This window comes from Orycteropus afer, unplaced genomic scaffold (genome assembly GCF_000298275.1).
Source record: "Orycteropus afer afer isolate SDZICR_OR568_19922 unplaced genomic scaffold, OryAfe1.0 scaffold00611, whole genome shotgun sequence".
Lineage (NCBI taxonomy): Eukaryota > Metazoa > Chordata > Mammalia > Tubulidentata > Orycteropodidae > Orycteropus > Orycteropus afer.
Genome location: NW_006922198.1, coordinates 1360714 through 1377207, shown reverse-complemented (window position 1 = coordinate 1377207; position 16494 = coordinate 1360714). Strand labels below are relative to the sequence as shown.

General features: G+C 52.3%; 1 protein-coding gene across 1 annotated transcript in view; it reads left to right on the top strand.

The window, feature by feature from the left end:
• Positions 1-15307, top strand: part of ADGRD2 (adhesion G protein-coupled receptor D2) — a 34834-nt gene extending 19527 nt beyond the window's left edge. Inside the window, 14 exon segments of the mRNA XM_042783046.1 lie at positions 3716-3901; positions 5339-5442; positions 5614-5716; positions 6013-6166; positions 6965-6977; positions 6979-7096; positions 7182-7297; positions 8184-8304; positions 12382-12423; positions 12541-12585; positions 13269-13327; positions 14905-14968; positions 15081-15161; positions 15284-15307. Coding sequence (XP_042638980.1) covers positions 3716-3901; positions 5339-5442; positions 5614-5716; positions 6013-6166; positions 6965-6977; positions 6979-7096; positions 7182-7297; positions 8184-8304; positions 12382-12423; positions 12541-12585; positions 13269-13327; positions 14905-14968; positions 15081-15161; positions 15284-15307 — 1230 coding nt within the window.
• The last annotated feature ends 1187 nt before the right edge of the window (positions 15308-16494 follow it).

Here is a 16494-nt window from a genome sequence, read left to right as displayed (position 1 = left end):
CCGTTGTCTTATCAGGCTGTCTCATCAGGGCTTGACGTCCGGAGGAAGCTGCTAACTGAAATGTTGGTGGCTTGGGTTTGCTTCGGCCTAATATTAGTAAGGTAAAATGAACTGGTGTTAGCCATTTTGAATCAGACAATCATATGGCCTACTATGCTGGAAATGACAGATTGAAGAGGAATGGTGTCACATTCATCATCAAAAAGAACATTTCAAGATATATCCTGAAACACAGTGTTGTCAGTGATAGGGTAATATTCAGACGCCTATAAGGAAGACCAATTAATACTGCTATTAGTGAAATTACTCACCAACCACCAAAGTCAAAGATGAAGAAATTAAACATTTTTTTTCACCAGCTTCTGAGTCTGAAATTGACCAAACATGCAATCAAGATGTACTGATAATTACTGGTGATTAGAATGCAAAATCTGGAAACAAACAAGCACTGGTTGTTGGAAACTATGGCCTGTGTGATATAAGTAATGCTGGAGATTGCATGATGGAATTTTGCAAGACCAATGACTTAATCATTGCGAATACTTTTTTTCAACAACATAAATGGTGAGTATACACGTGGGCCTCACCAGATGGAATACACAGGAATCAGATCAATTACATCTGTGGAAAGAGGTGATGGAGAAGTTCAGTATCATCAGAGTATGGCCAGGGACCAACTGTGGAACAGACCATAAATTGCTCATATGCAAGTTTAAGTTGAAGCTGAAGAAAATTAAAACAAGTCCATGAGAGCCAAAATATGACCTTGATTATATCCCACCTGAATTTAGAGACCATCTGAAGAATAGATTTGATGCATTGAACACCAATGACCAAAGACCAGATGAGTTGTAGGATGACATCAAGAACCTCATACATGAAAAAAGCAAATGGTCATTACAGACAAGCTTTCCTGTCCAAAGTGGATGTCAGAAGAGACTCTGCAACCTGATCTTGAATGTAGAATAGCTAAAGAAAATGGAAGAAATGATGAAGTAAAAGATCTGAGCAGATTTCAAAGGGTGGCTCGAGAAGACAAAGTAATTTTTGCACATGAAATGTGCAAAAACCTAGGGTTGGAAAATCAAAAAAGAAGAACATATTTCTCAAGCTGAAAGTACTGAAGGAAAATTTAGGCCTTGTGTTGCAATTTTGAAGGATTCTGTGGGCAAAATATCAGTTATTTATGCCAAGAAATTTGGAAAACAGCTACTTGGCCAACCGACTAGAAAAGATCAATATTTGTGCCCATTCCAAAGAAAGGTGGTCCAGCAGAATGTAGAAATTATCAAACAATATCATTAATATCACATACAAGTAAAATTATGCTAAAAATAATTTTTAAATGGTTGCAGCAGTACATTGACAGAGAACTGCCAGAAATTCAAGCTGGTTTCAGAAGGGGATGTGAAGCAAGAGATATCATTGCTGACATCAGACAGATCTTGGCTGAAAGCAAATAATACCAAAAAGATATTTACTTGTGTTTTGTTGACTATGCAAAGGCATTCGACTGTGTGGACCATAACAAATGATGGATAACCTTGTAAAGAATGAGAATTCTAGAATACTTAATTGTGCTTATGAGGAACCTGTACATAGACCAAGAAGCTGTTGTTCAAACAGAACAAAGGGATACTGCATGGTTTAAAATCAGGAAGGGTATATATCAGGGTTGTATCCTTTCACCATACTTATTCAATCTGTATACTGAATAAATAACCTGAGAAGCTGGACTATATGAACAAGAATGCAGCATCAGGGTTGGAAGAAGACTCATTAATAACCTGCAATATACAGATGACCCAAACTTGCTTGTTGAAAGTGAAAAGGACTTGAAATACTTACTGATGAAGATCAGTACAGCCTTCAGTATAGATTACACCTCAACATCAAGAAAACAAAAATCCTCACAACTGAACCAATAAGCAACATCATGATAAATGGAGAAAAGATTGAAATTGTCGAGGATTTCATTTTACTTGGATCCACAATCAATGCCCATGGAAGCAACAGTCAAGAAATCAAATTATGTATTGCATTGGGCAAATCTTCTGCAAAAGACCTCTTGAAAGTATTAAAAAGCAAAGATGTCACTTTGAAGACTAAGGTGCCCCTGACCCAAGCCATGGTCTTTTCAGTGGCCTCATATGCATGTGAAAGTTAGACAGTGGATAAAGAAGTCCTCGGAAGAATTGATGCATTTGAATTGTGGTGTTGGTGACGAATATTGAATATACCATGGACTACTAGAAGAATGAACAAATCTGTCTTGAAGAAAGTACAACTGGAATGGTCCTTAGAAGTGAGGATGGGGAGACTTTGTCTCTTGTACTTTTGACGTGTTATCAGGAGGAACCAGTCCCTGGAGAAGGACATCATGCTTGGTAAAGTAGTGGGTCAGCAAAAAAGTGACCCTCAACAAGACGGACTGACACAGTAATTGCAATGATGGACTTAAGCATGGTAACAATTGTGAGGACGGGCACAGGACCAGGCAGTGTTTCATTCTGTTGTACATGAGGTCACCAAGAGTCAAAACCAACTTGATGGTATCTGACAACAACAGTATGAAAGTCCACTCACCTCATCTTCCCTTCTACCTCCCCACTGGCTTTTTTCTCCAGCCCCTGCTCCTATGACCCATGCTGGACAGGCCCTTGGTGTTTCGGAGAGAGCCCTCAACATTCCTCACCATCTTTCTGGTCTCTTCTTTTCCATGCACACTCACACCTGCCCGGTGCCTCCTATACACACACCTGCCCTGTATCCCCCATATAAATAAATTTGCATACATCCTTGTGCCTCCTCACACTCACACCTGACCTGTGTCCCCATAAACACAACTGTCATGTACGCACTCCATGCACACAGCTCATGCCTGCCCTGTTCTGTTTCCTGCCCCTAGGACTTCCCTCACAAGCTGGTGGAGCCTGTCTGTGCTTTCTGGAACTTCAGCAGCAGGTGAGTTTCTTTAAATAAACTCACTGCCATTAAGTCAATTCCGACTCATAGTGACCCTATAGGACAGGGTAGAACTGCCCCATAGGGTTTCCAAGGCTGTAAATCTTTACAGAAGCAGACTGCCTCATCTTTCTCCCACAGAGTGGCTGGGAGGTTCGAACCACTGACCTTCTGGTCAGCAGCTGAGTGCTTTAACTACTGTGCCACCAGAGCTCCTTCTTTAAATAAGGCATTCGTTTTTGTTTCTTAAAGACACCCACCCTGGTCAGGGATGAGGTAGAGTGCAGTTGTGGTTTTGGTCTTCATTCACCAACCCCCTTGCAGAGGTGACTCCCAGCCCCACCCAGCTCCAGGACAAGCTAAGGCAGGAGATTTTGTTGCCCAGGAGGTAGTGAGCTCCCTGTTATATGAGGTATGCAAGCCCACTCTGTGAAGTGCATAGGAAAAGACTCATCTCTCAAATGAGTGTCAGACATGATTATATCTGAGGCCAGGGTCCTAGAATATTCAAAGAGGCAGAGAATGGTACAGAATTTAATCCCAGCTTCCTGTGAAAACCTTGAGCTGAGAGAATGAGCATTGATCACTTTGCTTAATAATTACTGCAATTAATCAATGGTAATCAGTCACTGGTACTAGCCCTGTCCTCTCCTCCCACCATCCTGAGAGAGTTAAGTACATTTTACAGGTGGGATACTGAGCCTCAGGGAAGGGAAGTGACTTGGCCAAGGTCACATAGCTGGTAGAGGAGTCTTTCCCCTGCTTCCCACCCTCATGGCCACCCTGTTTGAGAGCCCCCTCTGTTCCAAGCCCAAGCACAGGGGGTTCCTGGGCCACCACTGGCTGCTCTGTGACCACCCTATACCAGGACTCCACTGCCTGCTTCTGCAACCACAGCACCAACTTTGCCGTCCTGTTACAGGTGTATGACATCCAGGTGAGCACCTGGGGGTGGGGGAGGGAGGTGATGTCGGAACCAAATGTTAGCGGATGAACAGCAGTTAAGCACTAAGGCATCTGCGAACGGAAGCTGAGGAGCACTGTTTTAAGGACTGGAGGGGCTGCATGGTAGACCTGTCACAGGGAGCTTCCAGAGCAGTTCAGGAGTCGAGAACAATGAAGTGGCAAGGTGAACGTGGCACAGATCACACGGAGCCTTGAATGCCAGGTCACAAGCTCCAATCATGATCCTACTGGCAAAGGCAGCCTTGGCGGAGTGTTAGCAAGCAGTTGGGTTTGCCTCTAGAGCACCCTCTGGTCCCAGGGAGTGAGACTGGAGGCAGAGAGAGCAGGAGAGGGAATGTGGGCCTGGCCTGGACAGAGGGAGGAGCCCTGGACAGGGGTGTGTGGGAGATAGGGAGGAGACTGGATTGAGGAGGCAGGAGGGGCAGGTCAAGATGACAATGACCTGGACCAATGGGGGATGAGGGACTTGTTTCTGAGGGGGATACAGAAGGGGGAATGGGCTCAGGTGGGACATGGGGGGGCTGAGATGCCCATGGGTCTATGGATCTGGTGTTCAGGAAGCAGGTCTCTACTGGAGAGGAAGTGAAAAGCTGGTAGGTAACTCTACTTGAGATAAGTAAGAGGAGACACGACCTTGAGGGACACCAGCTTCTCAAGATGGGAGGGAAAAGCAGATCAGGACAGGTGGGCTCACTGGACCCAGGGAGGGGCTCGAGGGGTCATTTGCTCAGAGGCCAACTAAGATGGGCTGAGGAGAGCTCAGGGCACCCTCCTCCTCTCCTGGGTCCCCTGTGGGTGGGTTAATGATCCGGGACAGGTGGGCAGAGGGGGCGGCTCTGCTGGGGGATGGCCTATCCTAAGGGGAGGCCTTGGGGTCAGGAATGGACACGTGACCTGAGAGAGGCATGAGGGCCTATGAGGGCAGTCTGGGCCCAGGAATACTGGGGTGACTTGGCATGTGGGGAACACACTAGAAAAACATATTATCATATGCATAGTGCTTATAAAAACAGAGTATGGATGTTTTTCCATGTTAAAAACAATCCATGCACAGTCCCATTTCTAGTGGCATCTACCTGCATGTGGTGGTCATACATGACCCCTCCCAATGAGCATGTCAGTTGCTTCTAAGTAGTTGTTGAATCTGTGGAAGCTGGGCTGATGGAGGCTTATTTAGAGAGAGCCAGCAGAAGAGAAGGATGCATGAAGGAAGGCACATTGATTCAGTCCTACTGTGTGCAGACCTCTACCCTGTCAGCTGGTACCATCACCATCCCACTAGACTGCAGAAGAGAATGGACTGGAGGGGCCTTGAAATCCCTGGGCTTAGGGTGAGGTCTGGTCTGGGTCAGGTCAGGACAGTGACAGGGTGACGGTAGAGTAACAGGGTCTCTGTTACTCCCTGCAGAGAGGCCCTGAGGAGGAGTCACTGCTGAGGACTCTCTCATTTGTGGGCTGTGGTGTGTCGTTCTGTGCCCTCGCTACCACCTTCATGCTTTTCCTGGCAGCCAGGTGAGTAGAGCTCACCACAGCCTCCTGGCACCCTGGGCCCAGCCTGCCCCTCATAGGCCCTCATGCCTCTCTCAGGTCAGGTGTCCATCCTGACCCCAAGAGGCAGGAGACTTGAAGGGGCATGAGGACTGCTGGTGGTGTCCTTGCTAACTCATTGCTCTGCCTGTGCAGGGTCCCCAAGTCAGAGCGAGTCACGGTCCACAAGAACCTCACCTTCTCCTTAGCCTCTGCAGAGGGTCTTCTTATGGCCAGCGAATGGGCAAAGGTCAACAAGGTGGGCAGCCAGCAGGTGGGCTTGTGAGCTCAGAGGGACCTGGACAGCACAGCCATGCCTGCCCATGGATGCCTGTGGGTCCTGCCCCTTCTCTGGGTGGCTCCCAGCTTGCCTCCGTTTCCCTAGGGAGGAGAAGGGCCCAGGGAAGAAAGTTCCTGAGTGGCTGAACTGGACTCAGGGCTCTGCCTAGAGACCTTACCCACTGATACCTCCTTGGTTTAGCAAGGTTGGGTGTAGGTGTGGGGGCCCCCAGGATGGGCTCACCCATGGCTGACCGTGGCCTGTATGGCCTGCAGGTGGCATGCTTGGCCATCACAGCTATGAGGCATCTCCTCTTCTTGGTCGCGTTCTCCTGGATGCTGGTGGAGGGACTGCTGTTGTGGAGCAAGGTGGTGGCTGTGAGCATGCGCCCAGGCCCAAGAATGAGGCTCTACTATGCCGTGGCCTGGGGTGAGGCTCCTCTGCTCCCTGCTCTTGCTCTATCATACTCAGCTCTGCCTTTATCATTACCATCTACCCAGCACCCAACACCACCTGGCACCCATCACTCGGCCCCCTGCACTGCCTGGTGCCCAACACCACCAGGCTCCATCAGTGCCTGGCCCACTACCTGGCACCCATTTCTACCCAACACCCAATACCACACCACTTGGTGCCCAACACCACCTGGCATCCATCTCTGCCTGGCGCCCAACACTGCCTGGTACCCAACACAAATCTCCACCTAGAACCATCACTGCCCAGCATCCAACACCACTCACTGCCCATCTCTGCCTGGCATCCAGCACTGCCTGGCACCCAATATCGTGGCACCCATCTCCACCCGGCACCCATCTCTGACATGAGCTCAATTTTCTGAGCTCTGTCAATCTCCAGTTTCACCCAACTCCAAATTTTCTAAATCCTGCCCCATTTCAGCTACCTACTACCTCAACTCCCTGCCTCTAGGGCCATCACCCTCCAGTCCTTGAACAGCTAACCCCCATGCCAATGGGCAACTGTCCATCTCTTTTGATTCCCAGCCCTAAGCCCTTAACCCAATCATAGCACCCCCCACCCCAAGCTACTCATGGCCCCAGTCCTGCCCTAATAGTATCGGGTCTCCCAACCTTGTGTCCAGATCTCCCAAACTCTCCCCTCATACAGCCTGCTATATTACAGATGTGGGCTGCCGCCCTGGAGGAGGACTGCATCCTGGAGAGGAAAGTGTGGGTGACTTGGTCCTGAAGCCCCTTCTTCTTCCCCTAGGCATGCCTATGGCCAGTTGCCATCACCCTGGCCGTGTCCCCCCATGACTACGTGGCTACTGGGCACTGCTGGCTCAACGTGCACACAGACACCATCTGGGCCTTTGTGGGGCCAGTGCTCTTCGTGTTGACTGTGAGCCGGGGGTCTGTGGGCCTGGAGGGGAGGGACATTTCAGAGGCAGGGTAGTCCCTTTCACCCACTGACACCAAGCCTACAGGTCAATACCTGCATCCTTGTCCGCGTGGTGATGGTCACTGTGTCCAGCGCCCACCGCCGTGCCCGCATGCTGAGCCCCCAGCCTTGTTTGCAGCAGCAGATCAGGAACAAGTTATGGTGAGGCCCAGATTGGGGTAGTCCAGGAAGAAGAGGGGAACCATAACGTCAGCTGATGCCAGCTGTGAGGGTCCTTGAGTGTGAGCACATGTAAGTGAGTCCATGCAGGGTAGCGTGTGGCCCTGTGGCTGTGTGTACTCGTGTGTATATGAACATGTGTGTGGACATGTGTCCTGGCTATGAATGTATGGTGCTCACACATGTGGAATGCATGTAACATATATGCTCTTGCCTAGTAGGTATTGGGGGATGGTAGGTGATCCTGTGTGTATATACTTGTGGGAGATGACATGCACCCTGGCCGCTGTCCTAGGGGTTCACTGATGGTCTGGTAAGGAGGGCAAGGTGGGAAGACACCAAAATCAGACAGTCCCCAGGAGCCCAGATTCAAGGTGAATATCTGGATCCCTGTCAGGAACTTCCTTCACTCTCCAGGACCACACCCTGCTTGAGAGGGGCCATCTCTGGCTTTCCTCCCACAGCTCTGTCTCCTCTCTGGCCTTTCTCTGCCGGCCCCCCTCCACCAATGGCAGAGCAACCCAAGCCAGTGGGTCCCTGAAAAGCCAGGGAGTCCCAGGGCTTCTTAGAGAGGGGAAAGGAAAGCTCTTTCTAACTCCACTCTGGTCCTACTGCCCAGGCTTCAGCTACTACCCCTTATTTAAGCCAGGCTTAGAAGCTTGTGCCCAGTAGTCCCATTTATGCTACCTCTGGGTCTTTGAGAAGAGGCTGGAAAGTCCAACTGCAAGTTCCAGCTGCACCTGAATACTGAGCTGTGGTCCCTGGTCTGCAGCTCCAGCCCCTCCCCAGGTGCTGCTCTCCCCTGAAGCCCTGAGCAGAGCCCCCCAGGCCACCCTGATGTCCCACAGCCCTGTCTGCTCTCCCATAGGGCCATGGTGAAGCCAGTGCTGGTACTGCTGCCTGTCCTGGGCCTGACCTGGCTGGTCGGCATCCTGGTGCACCTCAGCCCAGCCTGGACCTATGCTGCCGTGGGCCTCAATTCCTTCCAGGTACCTCCAGGCCCTGGATAGTCTGGGACTGGAGTTCTGACATGCACTGTGAGGCAGTGAGCTCCCATCATGGGAGGCACCCATTAGCAGTCTGGGCCTGAGCAGGAAGAGATGGAGGAGGGGTTTTACCTCTATCAGAGAAAGGGGCACAGAACCACCTGCATCTGTGCTACCAGAGCTCCATGGGCTTGAATCCCAGCTCTGCCTTCTTAGCTGTGTAACCCTGGCTGAGTTTCTCCACCCTGACACAGCATCCCGTTGCCATGGTGTCTTTTTGCTAGGCACCTCCCCCACCCCACCCCCGTAGGGTTGGTCTCTGATGCACTCCATCCCCGTCTGTGCCGCTGAAGTGGGCAGAGATGCAGCCAGGGGCCAATGCCACTGTCACTACTGCCTCTGCCACCCTCCCTTCCCCTTCTTATTTTTTCCTAAGTCTCATTTCTCTAAATTTTCTCTGTGAGATTATTTCTCTGTCTGCCAGGCTCTATCTACTGTCTCTCTTGGCCATATCTGTTTTTTCCAGCATTGACCTCTATGCCTCTTTTCATTGGCTTATCTTTATGCCTCCCCTTTCTGCCTCTTTCTCTCTGACACCACTGTCTTTCTGTCTCTGTCTCGTGCCCTGCCTCTCCATCTCCATGGGCGTTCTCGTTACCTAGTGCTGCTCTGACAAGAATATACCACAAATGGGATGGCTTGAACAAATAGGAGTTTATTCTCTTACAGGTTGGAAGCTTTAAGTCCAAGTTCAAAGTGCCAGGCTCTAGGGGCTGGGTGAAAGCCCCTCAACCTTGGGCTTCAGCTCTGCCTCTTGCTCCTGGCCCACTGAAGCTGGAGGCTTTTCTCCACTCAGACAGCTGTTGGCTGCTGAGGCTGACAAACCCAAGGTTGGCAAGTAAATGGTCACAGTCCCGATGTTACCAAACCACATGGCAGGCCATTAATTCAAGTCCATTGGAAGTCCCAAGGGCAGGAGAGCATGGCAGGCTGCTGAGCAACAACACAGCTACATGCAGGGTTCAAGTGTGCCATAAGCTAGAGACCATTCCCAAAGCCGCTGCTTATATACGGGAAGCAGACCACCTACCCAAAGCAGCTACTTAGCTGCTCACAGTAGATTCCACCAAAGAGTTGATTACCAGCCTCATCATGAGGAATACTACATCCAGCTGCCCACCGACTCAACCAGGCCCAGCCAAGTTGAGACACAAAATTAACCAGCACAATGGATATGACCCTCTCTTGTCCCCTTCCAGTCAGCCTCAAACCTTCCTTGATAGTCTCCTGGTGAAAGGAGCAGAGAGGCTGCCTAGTGAGGAGAAGGGCGAGGTGGCTCTGGGTGTGCTGCTGCCGTTCATATGGCCTGCTCAGGCAGGTCCCTGATTCAGCCTCAGGGCTTCTTCTCTGGGACCTCTCCCCTGCTTCTCATCCCAAGCCTGGCTTTTTCCTTCTCCTCTTTTCTTTCATGAACTATCTGTCTCTCCCCACCCTGCTCCAGCCCTGCCCCTCTCTTTCTCTCTTGTCTGTCTTGGGGAGAAGTTGGGCGGGACCTGCCCTCAGACTCTCCCTCCCCTTTCCCTGTCAAGGAATCACTCTTCAGGATGATCTGTTTCCTTCTGACCCCTTGTGCCAGGTTTCATGGAGGGAGAGCAAAGCCTCACTCCTATAACCAGCTATAGCTCACACTTACCTGACTGAGAGAAGCCTGTGAAGCTGAACAAGCTGGCAGAGGCCCCAGTTTCTGTATAAACCAGTTGCCATCGAATCACTTCTGACTCATGGTGACCCATCTGTCAGAGTAGGACTATGTATCGTAAGATTTTCAAAGGCTAATTTTTGGAAGTAGATCAGCAGGCCTTTCTTACAAGGTGCCTCTGGGCAGACTTGAACCTCCACCCTTTTGGTTAACAACCAAGCATGTTAATCATTTGTATCCTCCAAGGACTTCACATCTATTTAAAGGGGATCATATACTCACCTCTTGGGATCATTGGGATTCAATTGAGATCATATTTGCAAAGAACTAAGCACAATATCTTGCACATGCTGCAGCCCCAGGAAGGTGAGATTTCATTCATTTAGTCATTCAACAAGTACTTCCGCAGTACCTCCTCTGTGCCAGCGCTGGGCTACATACGGGGGAATACAGTGATGTGTGGGATCAAAGAATCCACCTTCTTGGAGGTATTGACCTTAGGGACAAACAGACACCGAAACCACACGACCACAGTGTGATACAATTGAGGCTGAGAGACCAGGGGGCAGTATGGGGCTGGAGGAGCCACTTAGGGAAGACACAGTCTGGGTACTTTCTGGAGGGAGTGATTCTCAGTTAAGACCTGAAGACTGAGTGGAAAAAGAGGAAGAGCCTGCTTTAAGCCAGGAGAGCGTGATGGGATCAAGGGGAGGGGCCGAAAGGGGGGCAGAGGCCAGACCATGCAGATATCAAACTCCATTCCAACGGTACTGAGGAGCCATGAAGGATACTAAGCAGGTGCGGATATAGCTGGGTTGCAGTTTGGAACCATGCCTTTGGGTGATGAGTAAGTGCATGGGAGGAGATGGGACGGGGATGGCAGTTCAGAGGCTGCAGAGAGAGGACAGACTGGATGTGGAGGGCTGTCTTGGTGACTGGAGGGGGTTGATTAGGTGGTACCTTAGTTCTCTAGTGCTCCTATAACTGAAATACCGCAAGTGGATGACTTTAACAAACAGAAATCTATTCTCTCACAGGAGGCTAGAAGTCCAAATGCAGGACACCAGCTCTAGGAAAAGGCTTTGTCTCTGTTGGAAGGAACTTGTCGCTTCAGCTTCTGCTCTCTGGGTCTTTGGGGATCTGGCATCAATCTTCCTCCAAGTCTAGGAGGTTCTTAGTGCAGGGACACTGGGTCAAGGATATCTCTGACTTTTCTTTCTTGGTAGTAGTGAGGTCTCCTCTCTGCTCATTTCTCTCTCCTTTTATCTCTTGTGCTGGTAGCATAGTGCCTAAGGCACTTGACTGCTAACCAGAAGGCTGGCGGTTCAAACCCACCAGCCACTCCTCGGAAGGAAGGTTGGGCAATCTACTTCCATAGTGATACTGCCTCAGAATTCCAAGGAGGGGTCACTATGAGTTGTACGAGTACACAACAACAACAACAATTTATCTTTTGTAAGATAAAAGTCATGACTCAAGCAAGGGTGTGACTAGTAAGGGTGGGACCTGAGCTACAACCTACCCTAATCCTGCTTCATTTACATGTAACCCAAACCCACTCCCATGGAGTCAATTCTGACTCATAGCTACCTTTATAGGACAGAGTAGAACTCCCCACATGGTTTTCAAGGCTGTGAATCTTTACAGAAGCATACTGCCTCATCTTTCTCCTGCTGAGCAGCTGGTGGGTTCGAACCTCTGACCTTTACTGCAGCACCAGAGCTCCTCATCACAAAATGGAGAATAATTACATCAGATCACAGAACGGAGGACAACCACACAATACTGGGAATCATGGCCTAGCCAAGTTGACACACATTTTGGCGGGGAGGGAGGCACACACAGGTCAAGCCATGACAGGTGGTATCATCCCAATTGGTGTCTAGGACCAAGGGGAGCAGCAGAGTTTGCAGGGTGCCTCTTGTGTCCCCCAATCTGAGCCTCAAAAGAGGGGCTGTTGCCTCTTGGCATTGTCTAAATGGCATCAAGGTAGTGCTGGGCTCCAAATCACGAGGCCATATTGTTCCTTTAAAGTGGGGTATGGAGGGATAGAGACCAGAGGCTACCTGGTGGCCAAGAGGCTGAAGGTGTGGGGTTGGGTGGGGCAAGGCCTTTGCTTGCGCGCTCGCTCTTTCTCTTTCTTGCTGTCTTCTCCTTTCTCCTAGAAAGCCACAGCGGCAACCCCCTAGTGACGGAGGGGAACAAGGCAGGGTTTGGGGCTATTTTCTGTCTGATTGTCTCTGGATGTTTCTCGGTATAACTCCGCTGAGGCCCGGCGACCACTAGGGGGCGGGGAGGAGGCGCTGTGTCCTCAGGCAAGGCGAGAGGTGGGGCGGCGGGGTTCCGAGGGAGTGACGCCTGCCAGCCGGCTCTGTCCCCAGGGGCCGTACATCTTCCTGGTCTACGCCGCCTGCAATGGGGAGGTGAGTTGAGGGGAGCCGGCTGCGAGGGGTGGGATCAGGCCTCGGGCAAGGCTTAGCTGCGGGGCCTCCGTGGGGGTCAGGAGCGGTCCCGGCCCGACCTCAGCTTCCACCTCCCAGGTCCGGAACGCCCTGCAAAGAATCACGGAGCAGAAGGCGGTGGAGGCGTTCACGGTGCGGGCCTTCGCGGGGTCGGGTGGGGGGAGGCTCCGCCCACGGCCGGGGACTGAGCGCTGCTACCACGCTCTCCTTTCAGACGCGTTCCTGCCCTCCGCTCTCAGGTCCCTGGGAGGCAGCCCAGCGCAGCCCGGTGGCCTTATCCCCAGCCTGGAGGCCTGTGGCTGCCAAAGGTAGGGGCCTGGCCACCCTCCGTTCCCATAGCTCCCCGGGGGCTGGGTTTTCCCAGGTCTGTGGCAGATTCTGTTAGCCCGTTTGAAACACAAACTGAAGCCCTAGATTCCTTAGAAATGGCACATTCCCCTACCCTCCTCCCAGCTTCACAAGGAACAGGGACCCTTAATGCCCAGCCCAGAAGTGGGGCTGGCCCCAGGCACCTTCCCTGGGTCTCCATAGGGCAGGGGATTTGGGGATCCTGAAGGATTGATAGCGTTCCCAAACCCTGAGGTAGAATGTGGGTTGAGTGGCAAGGTCAGGAATTCCAGTCCCAGCTCACTTGGTGAAAGTCACCTTCCCTCCCTCCATTTCTTCATCACTAATGTGTGGGTAAGCCTCCAGGTGGATCCATAGAGTCTCAGAGTGGAATCCCCACCCAGGGTGTGGGAGCGGAGGGAGAGCATCCTGCCTCAGTTTCCCAAAATTCACCAACTCTTCTGTGTTTCCCCCACTAGGGACCCACGGCCCCAGAATCCCCACAACCTTCTCCTCCATTGCAGAGCCCAAGAAACCGGTGAGACCGGGACTGGGAAGGGCTCTGCCAGGTGTGGGTGGGAGAGTTGGAGAAGCCACAGGGGCTAGGGTAGGGGCCTTGCCCTGGGGATTCGAAAGCAAGAAAACCAAACCCACTGCCATCAAGTAGATTCTAACTCATAGTGACCCCCCTTTGGGTTTCCAAGATGGTAAATCTTTACAGAAGTAGATTGCCCTGTCTTCCCTCCACGGAGTGGCTGGTGGGTTTGAACCGCCCACCTTCTGGTTAGTAGTCAAATGCCTTAGGCATTGTGCCACCAGAGCTCCTCTGAGGACTCAAGAGGGCCCTATTCCTCAGTTACTGGGCTGAAGAGCAGGGACTTGCTGTCTGACACAGACTGCATATAATCTCTGTGCACTGGCAGAACCGAATGCCAAGGCCACTGTGGGGAGGGAGGCGTTATCACCATGGTAGCCGGGGTCCCCGGGGTAAGGGAGAGCAGAAGGAGTGGGGACCCACCTCCCCACCCCCAACAGACCTCCTCTGTTCTCAGGCTGTGGAGCTAACGGCATTCAAGACTTAGGTATAGCTCCCACCTCAGGGGGCAATCTCTTTTTTTCCATTGGTTTGGACAGCCCTCTGCCTTACTGTGTCTGGATGGAAGTAATTTAAGAAGCAACCACACCTTCCCTCTCACCATTCAAGGGGCCCTCCCCATTCTGATACTTGCTGGTACCGAAGGTCCACCATGAGCACGCTGTGGGCTCTGTCAGTGAGAATATAGTGCTCCCTGGGAGAGGGTTAGTGAAGGAATGAGTTTGTGGGACCCTTTTCCAGAGCCAGTGGGCTGGAGGGCAGTGAACAGGAAGCCCAGAGCCTACCTATGCCGCCCCCCAGCCCCACCTCCCAGCCTTATCCTCCTCTGAGAGTCCCTATCCTGATGCCTCATAAGCTGAGAGTGAAGAGCAAGATCTCCAAGGCCTCAGTTTCCCGGCTGGACAACCAATGGGAACATGGTGGGGGACTTTATGGGCAGCTGGCAGGGGTGGGGCCACCCCAGGCCTTACTCAGGGAGGGCTTCTGGCTTGGGGAGCTCAGCTTGGCCCCAGAAAAGCCGTGGGGACTCTGCTTGCTGTCTTCAGCTTCACTGAGCTTGAGTTCGACTCATAGTGACCCCTCCTTGGGTTTCCGAGGCAGTATCACTACGGAAGTAGGTTGCCCAACCTTCCTTCCGAGGAGTGGCTGGTGGGTTTGAACCGCCAGCCTTCTGGTTAGCAGTCAACTGCCTTCAGCACTACGCCACCAGAGCTCCTAGTGAGAGGCTAGAGGTCTATTTACTGAGCTCTTACTGGGGCTTTGTGTTAAACTCCAGGCGTTTAATCTGTGACCTGGGAAAATGGAGGTGCTGTTATCTTCCCATAATGCCGATGAGGAAGCTGAGGCAGAGAGGGGTGGCAGCTTGCCAGGGTCAGTGGCCCTCACTCCCACAGATGAAGAAACAGGCACAACAGTAATCACAAGGGCATATACATGGGCACATTGGAGACCAGGTCTGTGTGACCCTTAGCCCAGACTCCCAGCTGGCCTCCACCACTAGCTGGTGTCTCACTCCCCAGGAGCCCTAGCTTCCCGGCAAAATGGGCTAGTGGCGCCCCCCGCAGGCCTGTTGGGAAGGCGCAGGTGCCCAGTGCGCTCGCGTGGTAGGTGTTCTGAGGGGACCTGAGCTGCCCCCCTCCCAGTGGCTCACGGCCCCCAGCTCCCCACATCCCCACTCCTCTCCCCCCCTCTGCAGGCGCAGCACGTCTGCGGGAACAAGAGAGCCGCAGCAGCGCCTCTGCGCTCAAGTGATGGCGCCTTTGTCTTCATTGAATGGGTGCGTTGCTAAGGCCCCTCTTAGCAACGGAACCGCTTCAACTTCGGCCTAAGACCCTGGCCCCACCCTGCGGACCCCTAAGTCTGATCCTGCCGGATGGCTCCGCCCCCCCCGCCCCCCAGCTGCAACCCACGCTGGTGGCCTGAGCGAGAGTTGTGGGGGAGTGGGAGGTGGTCACCAGCTCTGTGTTCCTTATGGCCCCTACGACCGCCCCTCCTAAAAGCCCGCCCACTAGGGCATGCAGAAGTTCTTAGGATGGGGAAACCGAGGCTCCGAAAGAGGGTCGGAAAGACTGCCCAGGACAAGAATCCCACCAAAGATCGCCCCCAGCCTCAGTTCTCAGCCTCTTCCCCATCCTATGGGCTCCCCACCCTGAATCTCTGCCAGCCCAATCCAAGGGGCACATTTCTTTCCCAGGATTCTAGAGAAAGTGCATCCAGGACTTCACACCCTGCCCCAACTGGACAGCTCTGCCAAGGGACCTAGGGCCTGGGGACTCCACTCAACCCCAGATGGGATGCAAAGCCCAGTTGGCAGCCCCTGAGTAAGCAGCAGCGCCTTGGCCACCCCCTGCCCCCACCAGGGCCCACAGCTCAGTCCCCTATCTTTCTGTCTGTGATTTGCCCCTCTCCACCACCCTGTCCCCACCTGCTCTAAAGTTCCAGTGTGCCTGCAGTGTCTTTGGTAATAAAGGGTACTGTTGAGGCTCTGCCTGTCGCTCTGGGGCCCATTGGCCTGGCGAGAGAGAAGGGATCCCACTCTTGGAGGAGGGTGAAAGCGAGGGAACTTGCCTCTGGGCTTGGGGACTCAAGGTGTCCTCAGCTTCATCACCAGGGTAGGTGCAGCTAACATGTAGTAACACCTACTATGTGCTAGGCCAGGTACTAAGCCTTTACTGCCTTAAAGCTTTGCATCCTCACCTCAGATCTGAGACCATCAGTCCTACTGTACAGAGGAGGAAACTGAGGTTCAGAGAAGGTCTCAGATAGGAAGGCAGCAGAAAGGGAGGAGTGGAAAGGTACCCATGCCTGGAGCACTCTATCCCAGCAGGGCAGGTGCACCGCTGTTTTTCAACAGGAGAACTACTCTTTCGGTCTAGCAGGTTGGGCAAGCCCCCTACTTGCTGCTGAGCAGTGGGATTAAAGGGGCTGGAGGCTGGAGGGGCAGCCAGATTTGGGTGGGTGCATGGTGGACCCTCCCACTTGCATTTTTAGAGTCTTCTTCCCCTTCCCTTCAGAGGGTTTGTCTCCCTTGAAACTAATCATAGAGGCCCAGGAGTGGGAACCAAGGTGTCCTTTTCATTGTCCCACTTCCCTGCCCTTATACCCTTCTT